The 24319-nt window shown below is 41.9% G+C and overlaps 1 protein-coding gene across 2 annotated transcripts; it reads left to right on the top strand.

Moving 5' to 3' along the window:
• Nucleotides 1-16394: 16394 nt before the first annotated feature.
• Nucleotides 16395-21380, top strand: klf5b (Kruppel like factor 5b). Of its 2 annotated transcripts, none has more exons than XM_080839116.1 (4): nucleotides 16395-16659; nucleotides 17634-18477; nucleotides 18760-18819; nucleotides 19156-21380. In XM_080839116.1, the coding sequence occupies exons 1-4, from the start codon at nucleotides 16489-16491 to the stop codon at nucleotides 19332-19334; spliced, it is 1254 nt and encodes a 417-aa protein (XP_080695242.1). In that variant the 5' UTR covers nucleotides 16395-16488; the 3' UTR covers nucleotides 19335-21380. The 2 variants fall into 2 exon arrangements, with proteins under 2 accessions (XP_080695242.1, XP_080695243.1); XM_080839117.1 differs by lacking the exon at nucleotides 16395-16659 and adding an exon at nucleotides 17192-17274.
• The last annotated feature ends 2939 nt before the right edge of the window (nucleotides 21381-24319 follow it).

Genomic DNA, 24319 nt, shown 5'->3' on the forward strand with positions numbered 1-24319 from the left:
GTACCATTCACACCACATATAGGACAACCTTGATATCAATGGAATTTCTAGTGGGTCGTCCTCATTAACTGAAACATGTATCATTTAATGGGGTTCAGTTTTCTAGAATAATGATAGCTAGTGGATTTGGACTGTTTTATTGTCAGCTCTTTCAGATACTATGGGTGTGACTGTTTTGCTTTTCAAGGATAGTTCAGAGGATGTTGATAACAGAGCTCTTCACTTAGTGTAAGGGAGTTTCCCTCTCAATTTAACTTTATGGTCATAAGCCGCACCAAACAACTTTATCTACACATGCTGTATAGTCAGACTTATCTTTCGAGGTCTTAGTCATTCTTTTATACATCGTACATTTGATCAAACAGTGTCAGCAGATGCTTGAAAAACCTTCCTTTCTTATCAACCAAACTTTTTTGCCATTGTGTGTGTGGAGCTGACAGGTGCTAAATTAATTTCCACCTCAATGTTTGTGATATGTTCTAGGCTATTTTGGCTTGACTCATGACAAGCTAATGATAGCTTGTTCATTTCTCCGCACAATATTGCGCACGGCTGGCCTTTGGGGGGGTTCCTGGATCTATTTCATAAAGCATGAATATCACTTGATCTGTTAAACAAATTAGAAATCATAAAAGCCCAGATAGGCAAAAAAGGGGGCTCTATTGAGTTGTCCCTTAAAGCAACATGTCAAGGCAGGAGACATTAATGATACGCTTAGGACTGAAAATTACCATCTCGGATATGTCTGAACCAGTAAACTGGTAAACAAGCCTGCCGTTAGGACTGCGGATGATTTGAATCAACAAGGGTGAACAGACAGTGGAGCTCCGTGCATTAGCGTTAATAGGAACAGATTATGGAGGGATTTTGCGATGTGACCTTCAGCGCACTAATTGAAATAGCACTCAGAGTCAGCAGTGGAGTAATCAAGTTAAACACAGAATCATAAATCATCATGAATAGCGCTGTCACAACCCAGCCATTAGCCCCCTGGTTTTTTCTCTCTTTCTCCTGCGCACCCTCATGAAAATATCTGCCATACCGATCGCTAGGTTAATAGGAACAGAAATGGCATTTAAAGTCTATTTGGATGAAATGTACTGTGAGCTTGAAAGTAGAACACCGCTAATGTGCAGGTAATATGAATTGATGTAGTTAGGGTTTTTGATACTTCGACCGACGCAGCGACGAAGCAGAAGTCCACTGAGAGTTTCGGCGGGCACGTAAGTCGCACGTGGCCCTTCTTACCGGCTCGCCACCAGAGATAGACGCCGCCCGGTCTGTCCCTGTGTGGATCTAACGAGTAGTGATGCTGACATTTTCTGCAGGCTTCTAATGTTAGGGGTTAAGCAATTACGCGGTTGTAAAAGTACCTCTGGCTCCTGGTGTTAATTGTATCTGGTATTATGTGATTGTGTGTGTAGGCTTTCCCTCTCAATCACAATGCTGGAAGCACAGTGCAGGTAAGAGAGCACTTGTGCAGATTACAATCACTGTAATACATAGCTCTGGATATACTACCCCCATCCAACATGCATGTCCTCACCAGAGGAACATGGAGTTAAATCATGTTGAAAATTGAAGTCACCACGCCAAAGTATTCAGACCAAGCCTTTAATAGAGGCCCATCATCTCGTGTGACTGTCAGCACTTCTAACCTTCTCTTTTACGTCTGCGCTTCCACTACAAGGCCTTGGACTCAGAACAAGCGGTAAAAGATATTACATTTTCTGTTAATCCTTATCATTTATCCTTTTATGATAATGGTTGGTTACAATGAGATTGCACCAGTTTTGGATAACATTAATTGCCATAGCCTACAGATAAAGTGAAGAGGAGCATATTTTTGCCCTGCAATTTTAAGCAAAGCTATCAGGCTATCCATAGTTTTGTCAGAGTTTACAACGTCTATATCACTATCAACAAGTGCCCTGGAGAGCAAATAGCTTTTTAATTGTTGTGAAAGTGAGTGAATTAGATACTAAGCAGTCAGTTGGCATCAATGTCTTTCACACAACAATACCCCCCAAACTTGTCAGTGGCCTGATAAGATGGCGATCCTCGAATGCTTACACAGCATTAATCAAACAGCAGACCTAATTAAAAGTGCTTTAAATAAGGGTCTTTTTTCTAAATGTTGCCCAGGTATTGCAATAATTTTTGATCAGCCAAGCCTGCAAGACAAATAATTAGAACTGCCACGCCAGCCTGATGAGTGATGTCAGCATCTCGGAGTGACCTTCCCACTGCTAATTAATTTTCATCCCCGGCCAAAAAAAAAAAAGACCCTGTTGTTGCACATTATTAATTGAGTTCATGAAAAGATGCGGCTGATTAATTTTTGTTGATAATACTTGTCATTCTGAGCGGCGTCAGTAATCATTTTATGGGTTTTTATTTTAGTGTTTTTCAAAGCTGATCTAAGTCATCTGCGGAGTGATTAATTTGTTTCAAAGTGAGCTTGGACTGGACAGAAGTCCATTTTTTTTAAATCCGTGTGGTAATTAGAAATGTGTGGCTTCTCTTTGGAAGATGCATCCGCACCGGCGCAAGTGCATCAGATGAGTTTATGCCAATCACGCGCTGGCTTATCAGTCTCAATATGATTATCAGTACTAGGGAACATTAGTCATGGGCCGCGACTGTCATATAGTCCTTTCCCAGGGCCCATGATAACGTCGTATGCGTTACCGTATCATCATCTCGCTATTAAAAGTTTCACTTTTTAAAGGTATGCTAAGAGTTTAAATGGTTTACGGAGGATAACAAAGCCAACCTTTGCAGCACAAGTTATTTCACACGGGTCCTGAAAGCATCTTTTTATGCGACATGTTGGCTTGGTATACTTTACATATTGCTTTCTCCTTTTTGCAAAATTCTCACACGTTTTGAATTACAACAGTAAGAAAAAGTGGTTCACAACAGGTCACCCAGCCTTCATTTTGAAGAGGAATACGTCTCAGCCCACTAGAAAAGCCTGGTTTTGCATGATAATGTGCAAATTGCCAAATACTTCATGAAAATCCATTTAGGATTAATAATGGTAAGAACAGTCTCGCTTACAGGAAAAAAAGTGTAAATCATCTGAAGGGGTTCACAGCCATCTGTGAAATGCAAGATGTCATTGTGCCAGCACCAGGACAGCCCACAATGAACACACTGACAATCCCCCAGCATTGTCCTTGACAGTCTAAATTTATGTGAATAGCAAAGCCTGTCATTGTTGTGAGACAATATTAATAGAACTATAATTATATTTGGTGGGTTTTCCATATGTCACAGATTCAATATGCTCTGTATAAAAAGAGCTGCTAGACCACTAATAAACTGATAGGTCTTCTCTAATTGGTAGAGTTTCCATGCAATGTAGTGGGGAAAAAAAGACAATCTCTACAACCAAAGCCTTTTGAAGCCCCTTAAAACGGAGACTAGTGTTTTAGAGATGGCCTTAATTTAATTAATACTCCAGTGGATAATTTACTGCAAACACAAATATTGTAAAGGAATGGGTATTACCCTTTAATTGACACTAAAGCCCAGTGTGATTTCAGAGGACAACTTGTGTTGTGTTGTAGTGCACTGTGTTGTTTTTGTGTTGTGTTGGTGCTTGTGTTGTGTAGTCTTGGGTTGTATTGCGCTGTGTCGATTCAGTTGGGTTGCCTCACTTGCGCTGCGATGAAATGAATTTTCTCGAATGAGATATGACCTAAAATCTATAGCAAATCGAGGAAACCATGAGAGGCTGCTTTCTCATCAAGTCACTCCCACTGTCAGAGTGAACTGGTTCTGTCTGAAGCGCTGGTCTGGGCTGGGTTTACGGAGAAATGAGCCTGATCAGATGAGACAGTCAGAAAATATTTCATTGGTTATCGTCATGTCTGTCATGACCAACAGCTGCCAGAGACGTACCATGCTCCCTGCTCAAACTGAACGTTTCAACTGAATAAAAAAATCAATTCCACACATCATATTCATCAGGTTTCTATTATGGTGTGTCTGAATGATGGACATGAACGCTCCTTGATATGTCAATGCTGCTTTGGTGCATTGAAGAAACTCCTTTGAATTTAAACCCACTAGAAACAAAGTAAAAATTGAACAGAAAAGCGAGTCTCACAACTAGTTCATTCAAATGCAAATATTCTTTGTTAAATCCTTAAAAGAGAACCAAAGTTATATGTTTTATACCTCAATCACCTCAATTCTGAGGGGATGAAAAGGCAGTAATTACACTATGGCCCTGTGAATCCCTTAGTCATGTTCCACACTTTCAGGTTATGTACTGAAGGTGACAAAAACCTTTAGTCATGGGGATCATTGTGTACTGTCTGACTCACTGATTCAGCTGCCGGGGCAGTTTGACAATAAATCACTGCATACTCCGGAGCGAACTGGACTTTATACTGGATGTTTTTTAAACATATCAGGCATTTTGTATTTGCAGAACCTGTAAGTGTGTTTACTCCTTACTCCACAAAGACTAATAGGGTTATATTCTATTCTATTCTATTCTATTCTGTTCTATTCTAGTTCTGTTATACCAAAGGTTAAACCTTTGATGATCAAAAGACAGCAGTACACGCTCATCAACGTGTCATGAGTCTAAAGTCTTCACTATTTTCACAGGCTAAGCCAATTTACCATACCTGCATAATTTGATATTGTGTGCAGACTCCCACTCCCAGCAATGGCACTTAAACTGTGGATAATATCAAGTTAAGCAATGACAGGATTTCAAGTGAATGTAATGCTTTGATTCCTTCAATCCTTTTCAGCATTCTTTTTAAACTCATTTGGAACTAAGCTAAAATATTTATACCTGCAGTGATTTCACATATCAACAGCTTTTCACTTTATGAGCTTCACTATATATATTCAGCTCTGTAGGACTTTATGAGCTTCACTAGATATATTCAGCTATGTAGGACTGAATATTAGAATGTCACAGAAGGCATTTCATTTTCAACAAAGTCTTCCTGTTTTTGTGCTGTATAATTCTTAAACCTGTGTTAGTACCAACTTTAACTTTATAATAACAGAGACTGTTAATACAATATTTTTTTTAACTATGTTTCCACTGTAGCACTCCGAGATTCAGATGCATGTAGAATGCACTATAAATAAATGAATTATTATTGTTATTATTATTATTATTATTATTATTATTATTAATAATAATAATGAGCAATACAAATATATTGCACTTCACACAGCTATTTCATGAGTTACAGTAAAACACAAATTCTCATTGTAGGGCAGTAGGCAATGCACTTGTCCTGGTTTGAAACGGTTCACCAACAGGCTCTGGCTCTGGACTGCAGACACAGCTCCTGACTTTGTAGTGCTTAATGTCCACTTGGCTACAACAGAACTCCGTTTTTATGAACCTGTCTACTTGTGAGGGTGTGTGTGTGTGTGTGTGTGTGTGTGTGTGTGTGTGTGTGTGTTGATGTTTTTTTTTTACTCTGGTTTAATTTTACGAAGCTTGTGTCCATTCCCAAGCACCAACTGTGCTGGCCCTGAAAAAGCTGAAGAGACTTCAGAGCGGAATACTACGGACACGAAAAAGATGAAGGAGAGAGTGCCAGTTATTTGTGAACCTACGCAAGGTGGGTTGGTTGAAGTCCGCCTCCTTTGGTGGAGAGCATATGGCCCAAGCATCTGTTTTCTGCGCGCAGACACTGGTTCTTTGGTAACTCTCTTCCTGGGCCACGGTCCAAGCCTTGAGCAAGATGTCCTGTTTTGATGTGCACATCTAGCATTTAGCATTTCAGCCATATTTCTTCCCGTTTGAACCATTAGCATCAGAGCTTTCCTGTCATTGTTCAAATGTTGTGAACTTTGGAAACAAAGTAGAGCAGAGGGATCTTCAAGCACCAGGCAACTTAGGCAAAAAAACAGACACACAGAATAAGATGTCTTATTGTATTTCATCTCAACTTCTTATGATGAAGACGTCATGCATATAAATATTAAGTATGCAATGAGAAACAGGCTTCAAATTTTTTACCTGTTTAAAAATAATTAGGTTAGACTTAATTCTTGGAATACCAAGACTAAACTTTTTAGTGAATGATTAAAAACACAGTTATTAAAAATGGTAGGTGAGAAGCAAAACGTATACATTTGACTTCATAACTTCAATATTTCCTGTATATTGTATGAAGTAGTGTAGCAGTCATGTTCATGAAACCTACTGCACACTCAGTCACCCTCCCTCCCAATAAATACAAAAATAAAAGTCTCCTTAGTCTGTCACTGCTCAACAACAACAATCTCCCATTCTTTTCTGTGTTGTAATTCTGGGTCATTTAAAAGTGTTCTCAGCTTGGTGCAGGCTCTCTGGCCATAAAGAGAAGAAATTTGAGAGTGACAACTTTAACTCTATTAACCATGTAGGCTGGCTTGTCCTCAGTCACAAAGTGTATTTGGGCCTGTAAACATATGTCCCATCCTAAATCGAGGGGTGGGTGTTGGGGTGTGTGGGGTGTGTGTGGGGGGGGGGGGGGGGGGGGGGGATTTGGGGCATTCCATTAAAAATAATTTAGGTTCTGTCTTTCAGCACCACCCACTGGTGAGAAATTGCCCAATAAGCCATTCGGGTTATCCTATAAAACAACTTAGATGAACACACTGAAAGGGCTAAACAAATTGAGCACAAATCATGTTTTTCAAATGCATGGTGGGCACAAAGCTGCTTCGTCCAGCTAATCTGGGTCTCTCCTCTCTGTCTCTTTGCTTATCACATCATTCACGTACATCAGAAAACATCCATTCATCTGTAATTGTGATCACACATTCACCTTGAAACGCACCTCCTGTAAATGCAATCTAAATCCAGACTTTGAAGGGGGTGGCGAATGGAAATCCCATTTTCTGCAAGCTCTTAAATAAACAATAGAAATCTGCAGCATTTAGTCCTATCAGTAACCTCTATCCCATAGGCCCAAGGTTAACATCCAAGGCCCAAAATAACAATTACCAGAGCCTCTCCTAAACAACACAATAATCAACGGCACACTACTTTTTTTCCCCTCATTGTTTAATTTTCTCGTTTGTCGCTATCTTAGATATCTCCGCGTGTGGGTCTTATCTTTGACCTTCAGCTTGTTGCTTTGTTGCTGTTTCCCCCGAGATGCCAGATGACCTTCAGGAGGATGTCATTATTCCGTGACCCATTTGATGATCCCCTCATGTGGAATGCATATGCGGAAATGTAGCGGTTTCGCACAGTAGGGGTGAACTGAAGTACTTACAAAAATATGACTTGACATGCTTTATCAAATGTGAGGAGGAGGGGGGGGGGGGATGAAGACGAAACAGCTGCTGCTGCTGTCGTAAGCAATCTACCCGTGATTGAATAAAAGTGTCAAGAAAGGGGGCCACTTGATGGTCTTTTGTTCTCTCCCTCTCCCGCTTGATGTTAGTTCGAGCTGTCAGGGGGCGAATCACAGCAGCGTGATTTATCAATACTTAGAGTGACCTTGTAGCCAGTGGTGTATGAGGGTACAGCGCCCCCTCTATAATAAACTCCAGCCAAGCGCCGGGGAATATTTCACCCCTCGTTCACAATGCTTGCTGAGAAGGGGGCAATTAAACAGAACACACAATTTATCCTTTTTAGAATTTGAATACGACTCATGTCATGTAGACCCGGCAAAGGACAAAAAAAGAAAGAACAAACACTAAAAAAACACTAAAGATAAAGAGGGTACTTTTAAAAAGAAGGACTTTCACTTTTTGGGAAAAAACAGTCTCACTTAAAATTACATTCTCAGCACCTTTGTAAAAGTGTCAGAGTAGTTCAGCTACTTTCTATGGGATGTACTTTGACGTCGACTTTAATTAAAGTCAACATGTTTTTTTCTTTCTATTTCTCTCTCTCTTTCTCTCTCTTTCTCTCTCTTTCACTCTCTTTCTCCCTCTCCTCTTTTTTAAGAGACAAGCGGTGTTGTGATGAACCAGATGTTAGATTACAGACTGCCACATTCATTACTCCCATAAACCCATCTGTGGGGTAGCTTTTTATGCAAATTTGCAAGGAATCTGCATAAATAAAGTTCTAATTAATACCTTTGAACAAACCTCCGGTCTCTTTGATTCTAAAGTGCTCTTAATTATTGAAACCAGGTAAAAGGCACAAATGAGCAATGATCAAGGAACATGGGAATGTTTTTGTTTTCTAACCAGGCATTTCAATGAAAGAGGGAAAACACACAGATTTTTGTAAACACGTCTTGTGATGTTGCTTTTAATGGGAAGACGGAGATCGTTGGGGTTTCTCCACCACTGCCAGAATGCACTACATGCACAGTTCCCCACAGTCTGGCTCTAGGGTGAGAGAAACAACTTCTTCCCTTGTCAGGCCTTTTAGGCTGTAAATGTTTGGATGGCTTGAGAGATGTATGGAGGCAGAATGTGAATGCAGGATTGCTGTGATATATGGATCCCATAATTACAATGGGCCTCTCAGCACCACGTGATCTCCCTGGTGCGAGGCTAGTGGTCTGTCGGTTAAGAGTTGCAAGGCTCTCGCCCAACATTTTGAAATCATGCAATGTGAACAAAGACAAATGTGTCTATATAATGAGTCATCTCCTCCTACCACTTAGGGTTAGAAAAACAATATCTGCCCTTTGGCAGTCACTTTGAGCGATGTCTCCATTTAGTGATATATTAGGCGTAGAAAAACATGAAAAACAGGAGGAAAACCTGACGCATGTTTGTGTCTAGGGTAAACATTACACTTCTAAAATGAATGCAGATGAACTCATGCTCATTATTTGGACAGCTAGTTTCTTCAGTGAGAGAAAGCCTCTTTTCTGCACCATTCATTAAATACGGACTACATTACTTCAAATTACTTAAAATAGTCAAACACCAAAATCAAACAATTCCTCTTTGGAAGAAGCCCGTTGTTCAAGCAATACCAGTTGCTAATTCAGCAGATTGATTGACTTTGCCTGTGAGAAAAGCACAGTCATAGACCTTCATAATGCAGTCATAGACCTTCATAATGCACAGTCATAGACCTTCATAAAGCACAGTCATAGACCTTCATAATGCACAGTCATAGACTGTCATAATGGCACAGTGAAACTGGGCTGGGCCCGGTGGTATGATGACTGAAACAGACCCAGGTTGTCTGGGAGAGCCTCGGCTAATAGAGTGTGCTTTGTCAGCTGGCCGGTGGCGCACTGTGAAAGAATCTGAGCTATGAGGGTGGCGCGGAGTCAAGGAGAGACCAGGTCACCGGCGGGAGCGCATGATGAAGACCTCCTCAGTCAGCCTCCAGACCTGAGCAACCAGTCACAGATTTACTGTGGGCAGGCTTTATTTGCACAGCTATGGTTATAACCACATGAAATACTGCAGGTGTAGACATCTCAAATGGGTTGATCTGCAATGAATTCCAAAAGAGTGTCAGTCGTAACGTGGAAAATGGCCTAGAATAGCATGGCCAGACCAAACAAATCATGTTTGAGACCTAGAAATGCTGTGATGCTTTTCAAGCCATATAAATGTCTCATTTTACACTGATTTGACTATTGGCTGTTTTATATCAGGATTCTATTTTGCAGTGACAACAGTGGACAATAACGGACTTTAAGCAGCCCAAAAAACTTTTACCGTTTGACCGAAAAAAAGATCTCACAGATGTTTCAGAAAGGTCCTTACGATGCTGATCAGTGTAACAAAAAAAGTTGAATTCAGTTTTTCAAAAAGGAAAAGTGACAGAATATGTTTTTTGTTTTCTGTCATCGTTCACAATAAACTTCCACAATCTGTCGCGCATTCTGCTTTGAGGACGGCACATGAATGGAGGGCCGCGTGTTTGATTTGATTTGAGATGAGGCGAGAGGCACCTGCATTCTTCTGACGGCTGGGCGCGAATACTTTCTCCCCTTCTCTCTCTCTCTCTTTTCTCTGGCAGCAAAATTAGCATCTGTGTTTCCCCAAACCCTCCTCTGAATGGAGGCCTGATTACAGCAAATATGGGTGAAGAAAGAGACAATGCTGTCCTCCTCGCCAGCACAGAGCTGAAGGCAGATGTTTCTCAAAGGGCTCATATGATGATATCAAGCCACAGATGCTTAGCCACTAGTGGTGGCCTCGCTGAACATGAGGAAAATACAGGAAGTCACACGGCTCATTCAAAACCTGACATCAAAGGGCTTTTGGTTATAATATCATACAAAATAGCAACAGTGTAATATAAATATGTATCTGACTTCCATTGTTGCTGTAAAATCAAACATTTATTTCGGAAATCATTGTTTCTTAGTGGAAATATCAAGGGAAGGTTATTTTAGATTCCTTGATTCTGGACCAAATTTAAACTGCTGGTGTCCTGAAACCATTTTGCATAGTTATGTGCTAATTCATTGTCTATAATCAGTTTATTTCTTCATGAAAAAGCAAATTCCCAAAGATCCATGAACTAAAACAAGACCATTTCAGCATCTCAATCTAAAAGTGACTGGTATTTCAGCTCTGTGTGGTATTGCAGTATTATATGAAAAGGACAAAATTAACTGTTTGCTGTAACAGATCCTCCACTCTGATATTACACACATTGCCCCTCACCTTTCGGAGGCGTCCACACGCTTAATGAAAACATTTAGCATCCATGTCAAACAAACTGATAAAACTTTGGACAAGACAGCTGTGCCTCCCTGAGACAGAGCCGCTGAGGTGTAAGTGTCAGCATAGGCCTCTGGTTGGAGTCTTGCTTGGCTCCGGTACAATCTGAGATTCCTCCTCATTTGATCCATTCCTGAGCTTGGCCCCGTGGTCGGTCTCTCTGCTGTCAGGAGAATCCTTTCTGTCTCTCTCCTCTGGCCCAAAACTCTTTCTCTGTCCCCCCTCTTTTCTTTTTCTCTCTAACACAAGGCCCAGGCTGTCTCTCCTTCGGAACACCTGTAAGGTGCAGTCCGCTGAGGACATCGGCCCTCGGCCCTCGACCCCTCTCTCCCTCGATTTAGTCAAAAGGCAATTATTCCCACAGACGATAGAGCTCTGTCCACTTCAGACAGCAGACATTCCTCGAGCAGATTAGCCAAAATTATGTTTTATTATTCTGGCCCACATGGATGAATTGAACTCTATCTAGTCCTCGTTGTGATGAAATTCAAGACAGTTTAAATGTCTCTGGTATGTTTGGAGTGCAGGTAATACTTAGCCCTCCTTTATGAAAGGGCCCAGGGAGAATATGGCTGTAATAAGCGAACAGAGGAGGCCTTTCAACTGATGCTGTCCCACCAGTTCCCCTTGTACAAGCCTGTAGAGAGGTTAAATTAAATCGCTCTAATAAATGTTTGGTTTCAGCTTGAGCAGTATCAGTGAGTATGAAACAAACAGAAGCGAGCGTTGTGAGCAGGAGATCAGAGCAGACGCGGCGAACAGGGAGGCCTATTGTGGGGGTGGGGGGGCGGGGGTTGGGGTTTATAGCAGGGAGGAAAAAAACATTACTTACATTAGAAATGGAGTTGTTTTCACTTAAACATCAATTATAATGTTAACTCAAGAAACAATTATATTGATGAATGTTTTTTGAGTTACAGTAATTAAATTATTCCATTTAATTAACAAATTATATTGAACATCCCCCCAGAGACGTGCATTAGCCTCATCTGCTGTTTCACAAACAAGAATGGAGTTACTGCAGAAACTAGAGCTGGGAATAAAGAACAAATACAAGCAGATCAACTGAAGCAAAGGCAAACAACACACACATACGCACACGCACACACACTCACGCACAGCACACAAACACGCACGTGCACACGCAAATGCACACACACAAGCACACGCATACAAACATACATTCACACACACACACACACACACACATGCACACACACACACACACACACACACACACACACACACACACACACACACACACACACACACACACACACACACACACACACATACACACACACACACACACATACACACACACATACACACACACACACACACACACACACACACACACACCTGCACAAATAGAAGCCAGAAGTGTTTCATATCCACTTGCTGTATGCTCCCTTCCTTCCATATTTGTTAAGAGTTGTAGGCAACATTTGTGTTCTTTGATTGGGTGAATTGCTTCTGAAGCCCTGTATTCATGCCACACAAAACTAAAGAACTGAAATATAACCATTACTTCTCAGATTCAGGACTTGTCAGAACAATTACTTATCAGATTCAACACAAATTCCTAATATTGTGCAAGACAATTATAATAATGAAAGTTTACAAGACTTACATTTACTCATTTAGCAGAAGCAACGTACAAAGGAGAGATCAATCAAGCTACGAGCGATAGAGACCTAATGTAACAATAAATACTATTTTACCTAATAAATAAAAAAGTGCAGGAATGTAAGTACTGTAAGTGTGAGTTAAGTACTAGTAAGAAAAAAAATCATTGTGATGAACATATGGGCACTCTGGATCAAATTATTATCAAACAATCAGGACAGTGAGAATACGGCTTATTCATCTATGTTCCTCCTGTTCACATTTCCTTCCATGTACTCTACAAAACACATATACATATACATGTATCATATACGGTTTTATTGCATTCTGTATATGTGAATATTATTCTTTTAATAAATGAAAGCATGTCTGACTTTTTGTGAATAGTTAGACTTTACCAATACTGCAATGCAATACTGCAAAACCCCACCTATCATTATAGATGGTGAAACGTTGTGCCTTCATGGATGTTCACTGCCACCTGGTGGTTATGTAGTGGTACAACTTGAAGGTGAAAAATGTATCCCAAAACCAGATACATATTATTAAGCTATTAAACTGTTATCATGTGGGTGCTGTTTAGAGCTTTAGCAATTTCAGGGAGGGCAGCAATTCCTGTTCAGACAAAGAGGAGGGCAGTTGTGATCATGGTGTGGTTAGATTATAATCTTGTTCATCACAGTAAATTTGCATTGATATGAACAGAAATTAACTATTCCTCGAGGAAATAGAAATGATCTTACATGGTCCTACTCATGCCTCCCACACACAGAAACAAACACACACACACACACACACACACACACACACACACACACACACACACACACACACACACACACACACACACACACACACACAGGGAGAAAGAAAGAAAGAAGGAGTGATGCTCACCAGCCTGGATATATAGCATCACAAAATGTGGGAAATCAACTTCTGCTAAATGCCAACAAACTTCAAATGTCACTTTTAATAGCGCTGTAATTAAGCATGGCTCTAATCCTATTGGCATTTACGCAGGCCGCCGTCCAGATCTTGTCACATTCTCCGAGATTACAGCACCCACTGATGTATCACCTGCATGCAAATACGCTACATAAAAATGCATGGAATCGACCCCTCTCATCGACGTGGCACGACCTGTTTTAGGAGAACTGATAGCACAACTGTAGCTCTGCAGAGCCAGCAGGACGCATTTCGACTGTGTCAGATTAGCAACTCATCAGAGTGAGACAAAAAGCAGTTTTTTGAATGATTTGGTAAAGCCTGGTAGAGACAGAGAGAGAGAGAGAGAGAGAGAGAGAGAGAGAGAGAGAGAGAGAGAGAGAGAGAGGAGATAGAGAGAGAGAGGAGGAGAGAGAGGGGGGATGGAAGGAGGGAGGGAGAGAGAGAGAAAAAGTCTTTGTTGCCTTTAGTTCATAATTTACTGTTTGAGGGTTAGTCATTTACTGCTGTATGAATACTACGTTTCCCATTATGCGAATTGCAAATCCTGTTTACACAGGATGTGAATTAGAAGCTCAAACACTGAAGAGCTCAGAATCAGGGTGAGCAAGTACATGTGCATTGTCTGCTGTACAAATCCAATGTATGCTCAACCACCTGTGCATTCACAGACCAAAAGCATGGGGTTAGGACACCGACAAAACCAATTTTTTTAACACATTAATGTACAACAATTTCTATTACATAGACCTTGTTACACTATAACTATACCATTTAAAGACTAATTAATAATGAGATGACACTCACTTGCTCTAACCCCACTCTTATCTCTTAACGTACCCTTTAACCTAATCCTAGATTCATGTACATACAAAGTTACTCATTGGTACTCAATATGATGCAACAAGAGGCTGTATGATATAGCATGCCACCCAGCTCTCTCCCATCAACTAAATACAGGCATTTCAACATCGTTGGCTCAACACGAAGACCACCAGCGTCAGACAACTATCAATTTAGAAAGTCAAGCGAAGAGGATTGCGTGGCATTGTTTCATGCTATCGTCCCCTGTCCTTTTTAGGCGTCCACTGGAGACTACTGGGTCTGTGGCAGCTTTAGCACACGTGCCAGGCATTCCGGCAGATCAGAAGTGCAGAGCAGTTGTTGGACATTTTCTGCGTTTTTGACGATGGGGACATGGACGGCTGGCGTCTGCGTCCCTCTCATAAGGAGGAGGACATGCCAGACATGACAGATGCTCTGCCTCCACCGTGCTTAAAGGTCTAATGTGCCACAAAGGTCACGCCATGACAAACAGGCAGTGCAGAGCCACTGGGTTGTAATTCAGTGTTCTGGTGTGGAATTTGGGAAATGGTGTTTTCCACGAGAACCACTGTTTTTTTGTGATGGTTTAGTCCTTTTTCTCTCCACTAGGCAAAACTTTGAGCATGAGCAGACAGCAAGATTTGCTCTATCTGTCTATCTATCTATCTTTCTTTCTTTCTTTCTATCTATCCAATCTTTTGTTCTTCTACTCAGTAAGAAACACACTGACAGACACACAGCAATACACACACAAACACCCTCTAAAGAAGGGATAAACAAATTCAAAACTCAGAGAAATCAAAACACAAATTCAGCCCTCAAGTTCCAGGCTTTACAAGTTGGTTTTGAAAAGAATATCACCTGTACATATGGCAAGTTTTCACTTGTAGAGTTTTACTGTGCTCACTAGTAAGCCCAGTCACCTCAGGGGGAAGAGAAGTTTTCTTGGAAATGTTATAGACTTAAAGGAAATTGATGGATTTTCCCCCGTTCCCATAGGAAAGCTATATACTAGCAGACACGTGATGGTAATGCCATTATAACATATACAGCATCTGTGACTATTCACTAAACAATAAAGGTGATTCTTGGAAACAATTTTACACAAAGTCTTCATGCGTGTGTGTGTTTACTTAGCTGAGTTATGCGTGCCTTCAAAGAGCTTTCCTATTTCTTTCATTGTGTGTGTGTGTGTGTGTGTGTGTGTGTGTGTGTGTGTGTGTGTGTGTGTGTGTGTGTGTGTGTGTGTGTGTGTGTGTGTGTGTGTGTGTGTGTGCTTGTGTAGTTAGATGTGTGTAAGACAGGCTTGGTTTGGTAATCTCATCACGTTTTACCTGCTCTGCCAACTCATGGGCACACCTTTGTTTGAACATGCCACACAAACATAGCTTCATTTTCCTCTTTGTTCGCATGAGTGTGACATTTTACTAAGTGCGCAGTACATCAAAAGCCTGCAGAATGAGGCACCAGATCTACTGCTGGGGGAGTGTTGCAAAAATAAGAATATTATTATTGGGGGGAAAAATAAAGTGTGGTTTATTTGGAAATAGTATGACAGAAAGTTTCTTAGTGGATCTATTTTAGGTCTCCTTGGGACATTTGGTATGCCCATTTTAAGTGCAGTGCATAACACACTCATGATATTGTGCTATTTTAGATCTGAAACATTCTCAATATTTCCCTCTGGCAGAGTCTTTGCCGACTTCAGTGCTTCCCCTGGCATGCTGGCATAAAGACTGCAATCCGTGCAGACAGCTGCTCTGCGCTTTTGCATACCAGCACATATGGCCCTAAGGAAAACATGGGGAATATGAACTGACCTAGTCCCAGGCTTCAGTGTCTGAAAAACCTGTAAAACACAAATTCTTGGACTTATTTATAAAGAAGTTTTGACTCAGAAGAGAATATATATTAGAATATATGTTACATATCAATCATTTTGGCATTCATATCCTGTAGCTTGATACTCTGTGTTGATAAAACAGTTACAACAAATTCAATGTGATTAAGACCACAACTGCTTTAAACTATTTAATATTATTTCTTGACAGTGAAACTGGAGTCATCTCTCAATAGTCTGAGGTAAAGTGGTGGCTGGCTGATAATAAACAACAACAAAAACACTGGTGACTAATTTAGTCAAAATGTATCAATTTTCTTGGTCACATTTCTTGACCTACTCTCTTGTCTCGGAAAGATCAACTTCCCATCATAATCAGTTCAAAATGGCCAAAATGTCAGCAAATGTAGTCGAACTGGCACGTCTTTTTTCTTCTCAACGTCGAGCCCCGCCCCGTCTTGAGCCATTGAAATCAGGCGGTTGCGTAATTTGACATGTCAAACGTGAAACAAGGAGCGAACACTTGACAGCTACATTGGCGTGTTATTTACCACAGTAAGCCTTGTTAAATTAATATAAGACATCCTTTCGTTTGACTGGCGTCCATGGCCACTGTGTTGTTCCCGAACAGTGCGGGTATCGTTCCAGGGCAAGTGGAGTCGTTTTATACACCTTTCAAAGCCGCACCGTCGGGGGGATTGCAAGAAGATTGCGGGTTCGTTTCGAATATAGGGAGGACAATTTTTAATGGCACCCCAACAATCGATCACATTCTGGTAAGTAAACATTTGTCGTTAACTGTGGCATCTGCTAGGATTTAGCAATGTTTTAGCATGGTTCACCAATAATTGCTGTATGTTTAAGTCATCATATTCAAACGCGCGTTATTAGTGTTTATTTTAACATGCAAAAACACAGAAGCGACGCGATAGGCTTCTGCAGACACGAGGCATTACGATTACAGATTTACAATTGCTTGTGTAAATAGGCTACGAAATTGCTTGTTTGGCGTTTTGCCATGTGGCTTCCGAATTGATGGGTTGATTTGAGATGAAGGCTATTTGGCCAACCAAAGGAGTGATTTGCCGCGATGCATGGGCCGGAGACTAGGGCTACTACTCATTGCGCGGAGGTTAAAGTTCCCCATTCCACCGACGCTGACCTTAATTTGAAAACTTGGGAGAGAGGTATCCATGACCCTGGAGCAGCTGTGAGGTCTAAATTCAGCGGTAGATTTCCATAGTTTATGCATGGCACCCAACAGTCTTTGCGCGGGTCTCATTCATGCCTTCGTTGAAAATGTCCTAGCAAGGGAGATGTTGCCCCGAGGTGCATCCATGACAAGATGCTATCTCAGCTCAAGCTTATACGTCTTCTGATCTTATCATGTGGTAGGCACCCCCACCCCGTTTGAATTTGTATGTAATGCTGCAGCATGGTGGTAGAGTGTTGCCTGCCCAAAGGCAATGTTTGCATGAGATAGTTGTCTAAATATCACAGCACTATTTTGCCACTGTAGTCTCACCTCACAGATTATGATGTTTGTACATATGTTCATCAGTTCTTGTGTTGTATTGTTGTATTACGTTAATGTTGTTTTGCTGTATTCAGTGGGTTATTAATAATTCATTATTCTTTCATGATAAAATGGGCTGTCCTGTAACTCTAGCTCTGAACACTGGATTCAGGGTATGTATGTATCTCTATGGCCTTTTCTGGGTTTCAGAACCTAATATGTTGTTATTTTCAGATTAAATCAGAGATGGAGAGATACTTGGAGCCACAGAAGTTTGCAAGGGGCGGTTCCGCGATGCTTGATCAGTCCGGCCAGGGACAAGTTTCCCAGTATGGCCTCAACACAAGCGTCTTCCTCCCAGACGTCACCTACCTTCGGACCGGTCTGTGTCGGCCCGTGACGCCGGCCATGGCCCAAATCAAGTCGGAGCCCGTTGAGTCAGTCCTGTATCCCAGCTGCCCCAGCTCACTGGCTTCAGCCACCCACCACCACCCCGACTACACCAGTCTCTTCAGCCCCGCGTCGGACGCGGGGGGCAACAACAACAACGTCTTCATCAAACAGGAGCCTATTGCCCCTGCTCTCGACTTTCACGACATCCCTTTGTTTCAGCTTTTGAATTCGGAACTGGACACGTTTGCACCCGCTAGTGCCCTGTGCGCCGACCCACACGGAAGTCTGTCCTCTTCGATGTCCACTTTTGGCAGTCTACACCCAGGAGACCAATCCATGGCCAGCAAGGCCATGTGTGGTGGTGTACACAGCAGGGGATTCACACCATCAGCCAACCAGTACCCACAACTCCAGCAGAAGCCAGGATACCTGCCCCCATCGCCCCCGAGTTCGGAGCCTGGGAGCCCAGACCGTTGCAAAGACCTGCTCCAGAACCTGTCCCCGCCGCCCTCCTACGCTGCCAGCATGGCGTCGAAACTGGTAGTGCAGAGTCCCTGCCTCGCGGGCGCAACCATGACCGCACCCAACCCAGCACCCACGCTTACCCAGGGAATGCCTATGAGGTACAACCGCAGGAACAACCCTGATCTCGACAAGCGACGGATACATCACTGTGACATGCCAGGTGAGGTGTAAACCTGTGTTTGAGAACAGTTCACTGCAGGCAGCCCCACAAAAAAGGCAGAGTCAGACCATTATGCAGACATACGCTGTTCAAGATCAGTTATGATTGTGCGGCTTAAGCAAAGAGGAATGTGCTTATATATGACCTTTCGAGTCAACACCATCATTAGGTTTTTCACTTTGAGACTTGAGGGTTTTGCATAATCATGGCTGCCAAACATGTTCAGGACATGTAATGATGATGTCAGAATGTACTGAGTGACATTTATTGTCTTCTTTTCAGGTTGTAAGAAAGTCTACACAAAGTCTTCCCATTTGAAAGCTCATTTGCGGACGCACACGGGTAAGACTTATAGTTGTGAGCGTTATAAAAGGGCTGCGTACGCACGCCCGCTCTCTTATTTTGGATCAAGCATGTTATGTTGCCAGGCAGAAGTATGCTGTTGGCATGCACACACATTCTGCATGCTGTTTGAAAGTCTTCCTACATTACATCAAGTCTTAATATACCTTGATAATAAATAGTTGACGTAGAATAAAGCTTAGTTAAGATTGAACATTTTGATCATTCTTTGTCTCCCTGAATTCCATGACGTGGCGGAGTTTACCACCTCCCGCCCGAGCGAATCAAATAGTGCCGTTTATTGCTGACACTGTGTCGTGTCGGGTTTTATTTCAGGAGAGAAGCCGTACAAGTGCTCGTGGGAGGGTTGTGACTGGCGCTTTGCCCGCTCTGACGAGCTGACGCGCCACTTCAGGAAGCACACGGGGGCCAAGCCCTTCCAGTGCTCCGTCTGCAGCCGCAGCTTCTCACGCTCCGACCACCTGGCCCTCCACATGAAGAGACACCAGAACTAGCGCCGCTGCCCCTCTCGCTTTTAATTAATCTACAGGTGGATGGGGTGGGGTCGGGCGTAGCTAGTTCCGCAGGTAAAGGCCCCAGCAGCAGGTGTCCGCAGCGCAGCGTGAACATTGACTGGGGGGACAAATTGTTGAGAGTGCTGGCTGTTATGTTGGCTGTGATCCACTCCAAGGCGGACTTCGCCTGCTTGAGGTCCTTCGGGTGTGCCAGGGCTTGTTGTGGAAGCTCTTTGTGGATTGTTGCCTACACTGAGATATTCACTGATCAACAGGAACCATATGCTTATGATGATTTTTCTGCCATGTCTGTTTTTTTTCTTTTTTTTTTCAAGCTCTATTATGACTTGTCATTGGCTCTCCGTATTAGGCTGTAGTGCTCCCCCACTCATGTTCATGTGTTTCATTAATATTTAAATGTGCCTTTTGATAAAGACATCTGGCCTTACATTAATGTTTAGTTTGTTACGAATTATTCATTTTTATCTTATTGTCAGCTGTACATTTCTGAGTTAAGTAAGCCATTATGTGTAAAGCCAACAGCTGGGGGTGGGTCTAAAAGAGGTGTGTTTGTGTGCAGTCTAACTAATATTTCCTTCTGAATGGAACTTTCATCTTGTATCATTCATCCTACTTTCTGAATTCATCCTTTCATTTCTAATGAGAGTACAACCCTCCTTTGGGAATGACCGTGAACTATAAAATGGTCTTCCATGGATGAAGAAATTAACTTCACCACCCAAGAAGCAACCTTAGACTCGGACCATTAATCACAGATTCCATATTAACCACTCTGTTGCTGCTGCATTTGGCCTTTGGTACCAAAGAGTGAACTTGATCATCTTCCCATGTCTGAGTTTATTTTAATATTTCAGCCACTTAGCACGTAGCACACCGCGTGCTCAAGTAATGGACTGAACTAACATATCGTATACCTTAGTACCACACTAGGAGTGAGTGAAACAGTTCTTATAATATGTTCTCTCATTGTTCCCTCATGTTTGATGGGAACACTGTTCACATGAAGAGGTCTGGCTGTTGCGTTACTTAACTCGTAATCCATCTGTCAGAGGCCTTTCCTTAGCCACTCTTAGTAGTGTGCATACGGTGTGACAGTGCATGTGTTCCCTGGCCAATCAATGCCCATGACCTTCACGTGTTCAGTCCTGCCCAGATGGCCCTCGACTCTGGTACTGTTCTGCCCCATATCAGCCAGTACTACCTACAAATCCAAATCCATCGACATCTGCAATCTCGACTCCGACCACCAAGAAGGTCTGAGAGTATGAGCATATGTGGGAATGACTAGAATTGAATGTGTACATTTCAGGATTTTGGCCCTCAGTTGTTGCTAGGCAGATGAGACCAGACTTGTTCCAACATAGCAATTGTTTGGCCTACCATTGGATGACATTGCTGCAGACAACCTCCATATCACAACCCAGTGTGCTGTTCTGTTGAAAAGATACAATTTTTCAGTTTCTGTTATGCCACATGTACGTTTCAGAAGGCAGAAAATACCCTCAGTCCTTTGTGACATTTAAAAGATAGTATACACTGCAATACAGCCAATAGTCACTATCAACATACCGCTTCATTTACATAGAAAGATATATAGAAAATAGTGTAGATTTTTTAAGGTTTATTTTTACTTATTGCTAAAGTTTATGAAATGTGTCTTTCTCAAAGCCAGTCTTTTAGTTTTACACCAATGTACTAAGTGTAAAGTTATTAGACTGTTGCTCAGGTAGATGATTGGTTGTATCATCTCCAAAAAATATGTTATTTTAGGTGCTTTAAATAGTTTTAGGTGTAAATATAATAATGTATTTATTTTATTTTTTATTATGTATGGGCTGCCATTTTCTATTCCGCAAAAACCATGTTGTTATTTCTACTAAACTCATAATGTCTGCCTTGGTGAGATGCCTTTTGCAAAAAAAAAGAAGACAGTGGTTTCGGCATATTGGTTTTGGCAGAGGAACAAATAGCTGATTGTTTATGTCATCTTGTGAGTGTGAATACTAAAAGTGTGTACTCCTTGTCTCTCTCTTGTGGTCTCGTTGGTTTTGTTTTCTGTTCTCAATACACAATGCATTGTATGCAAAGTGCCACTGTGCATAGCCAAAATTGGACTAATACACTTTGATTTTCATTATCTTTGTACATTAACATCTACCAGTAATTCTTTATTTTTCTTAAAATTGGTTCATTTAGAAGCTTTATGAGACTAATATTGCTGTAGATCTATGGTCTGGATCTTCACTTTTCAGATGGATTGTTCAGTTCCATTAACCATGTGTACGAAATGTTACTTAGACCTGACTGTGTCCTATTTAAAGTTCCCTCTTACGCAACCACATGAATTATACCAAAGCTGCTTCCATCATACTTATTATAATGCACACTACGGTTTGGCTGTCACAACAAACAAAACCTGTTGAAGTTTTGGGGGCTCGTCAACCTGTTTATACTAGTAAATACCATACATTTTGGGGGCTTGTCAACCTGTTTATACCAGCCATTTTGGGGGCTTGTCAACCTGTTTATATTAGCCAAGGTGCCATGAGGTGATGAAGCGGTGAAAACAGAGGTCATGCAAGGACCTGTCACCATATTGTGTTGCCTGAAGGGTGTGTTTCCTGAAATTGGTTGCACAAGGGGGCACCAGCTAGCTTTTTGTTTATCTGAGGGGCTAGCTGGGATAAGGCCCAGTAGCATCAGGATGGCGGACGGTTCAACACGGTGGAAACTCAAAAACCAGTTGGCTTGCCGTACCTTGAGTGTTCTATATCCTAGTCAATTTGGACCACCTGAGTGGATTTCCTTCCCCGTTTTTTTAATTGATTTTTGAATTGTGCCCTTTTCCTTTCATTTGGTTTGTTACTAGGAGTTTCCCAGTTCTTGAACGGTGCAGAAGATACAAGGCAAACTAAGTCCACACTTGGGTCACTCATCACAAGAGACACAGCTTGGGCTGGCCCAGGGCCTTGGAAGTGAGTTGATGACCCCTTGCACATCCATCCATGAAGCATCTTACATACTGACTAACACGTCTATTGCGCAAATTCCATGTTGGGCACCTTAGAACATTCTAGACTTTGGTTATGAGCGTAGTTGCCAATACAGGAGGTGTCACTCTCATGTGACACATGTCAAGTTAAAGTGGATAGCGTGCTAGCATTACCACATTCTTGTGGTAGAGTGTTGAGTGTTTCAGTGCTCCAGTAACTCTACTGATGGTACAGAGTACAACTTACTGCCACTATTGGGCGCTTTGGATGCAAGGACCTGCTACAGTAATCAGTGTTATTCCTGAAGATGGCAGTAATCGTTTTTTACTGGTGCACATAACCTTTAGGAATGTTTGGATTGATGAAAATGATAACGGGTGTATAAGACTATGTTAGTACTCTCAGCTAAAAAGATGTGGACGTTAACCCTTTTCTTACAGCAATACTGCCTCCTCCCTTGGCCAGGAGTGGCAGACCTGAATTACCTGTCGTGGCATTCACATCATTTAAAAAGCAAATGTGTGACAGAGGGTGGCAGGAGATGACAAGTCATCTCCGTTCACATGACAATACAAGCAGTCCAACCGCTAATGGGGGATTTGCAGTGCGGCAACAAGGTGACATTTCATTGCGAACAGGCAGCCTTGCCATGAGAATGTTTTAGTATGAATGTCTGAATGTCTCTGACAAAAGGCAAAAGGGTAGACTCAAGTCACTACACATACAAATACTTCCTGCATCTGCCTGACAATCTTACAGAACACACAAAAAAACAGTGCTATTGACAGAAGTGAAAAAGGTAATCCTCAATAGTCTATGCTAACTTTGGCCAGAAAGAAGTGAAATTTGTCACTCTGACAGTTTGTTTGTATAACGACTCATGTGTTTTCATTTCAAAGGCTGTGTGAAAATATCAGGAGCCGCATTCATATGTTATGAGTCATAATTGTGAGGCATCTCAGCCAAATGACAGTTGGGCATATATATATGTATAATGTTTAATATAGCTTATACTGTTTTTGGCCATGTAGAAGCTGTCATTTGAGAGAGTCTGTTTTGGTTTAAGGGCAAATGCATGTTGAATCAGGGCATACTGTAAGTCATTCTGTTGCTTATAAACCCCAGGCCTGGAGGAGGGAGATGTTACAGCATGTTTGGCTGGAGACTTGCTTGTGTGGTTGTGTGTGTGTGTGTGTGTGTGTGTATGTGAGTGAGTGTGCGTGTGTGTGTGTGTGTGTGTGCGTGCGTGTGTGCGTGTGTGTGTGCGTGTGCTTCAGCATACCACCTTCATCCAGTTCTCTGCACAGATCACTGGATTGCCTGAAGGAGCAAAACCAGCCTGATGGACTCCTCATTTAACCTGCTGTAGCCCTGTCCCAACTCACTGCTCTCAAACTGTGCTCTATGTGACTTGAGAAAAGCTTTAGTCTGCACTATACATATGGGAATTATGTAATTAACAGGTAATTTACAGGAATGTGGTATTCATATGAACAATACCAAAACCTGAAAATCGTCGAGGACACTCTGTCTTTTTTGCTTGGTATTGTTTTGCAGAACTTGTTGATTATAGAGATCCACAGTGACATAAAAGGTTATGGCACTCTCTTAATGTTTGTACATCCATCAGATGCCATGGCCCTGGGCGAAACATGTCTCATCACTTTTTCAGGGGTCACACCCAAATTCTCTTGAGATGCTTGTTTGCTCATTTCCCATGACTAGCTAACAAAACTGATACTGAGTGATCTGGTGGTACTGTCAAGCTAAAAAGGCACCGGATGCCAAAAAGAGCCCGGGTGACGTAATGTTGATTTTCGAACGCCTCTTGAGTGACAGTTTCTATGCCAACGTTAGCATTACGTAATCCGGTCACCACGTAGGCCGGGCGCTTATTAGCTTTAAGTCTCAGAGTCGTTCGAAAGCCATCAGCTACTTTTTAGTCGCTTAATATTGTGCCTTAACGGACAC

This window comes from Sprattus sprattus, assembly GCF_963457725.1.
Source record: "Sprattus sprattus genome assembly, chromosome: 5".
Lineage (NCBI taxonomy): Eukaryota > Metazoa > Chordata > Actinopteri > Clupeiformes > Clupeidae > Sprattus > Sprattus sprattus.

What these genes read in the sequence shown, in the direction of transcription:
- klf5b (XM_080839116.1), top strand. Translation starts at nt 16,489, where the DNA reads ATGGCCACTGTGTTGTTCCCGAACAGTGCGGGTATCGTTCCAGGGCAA. An exon ending in ACATCACTGTGACATGCCAG is followed by an intron (nt 18,478 to 18,759) that starts GTGAGGTGTAAA and finishes TCTTCTTTTCAG; the next exon opens with GTTGTAAGAAAGTCTACACA. An exon ending in TCATTTGCGGACGCACACGG is followed by an intron (nt 18,820 to 19,155) that starts GTAAGACTTATA and finishes GTTTTATTTCAG; the next exon opens with GAGAGAAGCCGTACAAGTGC.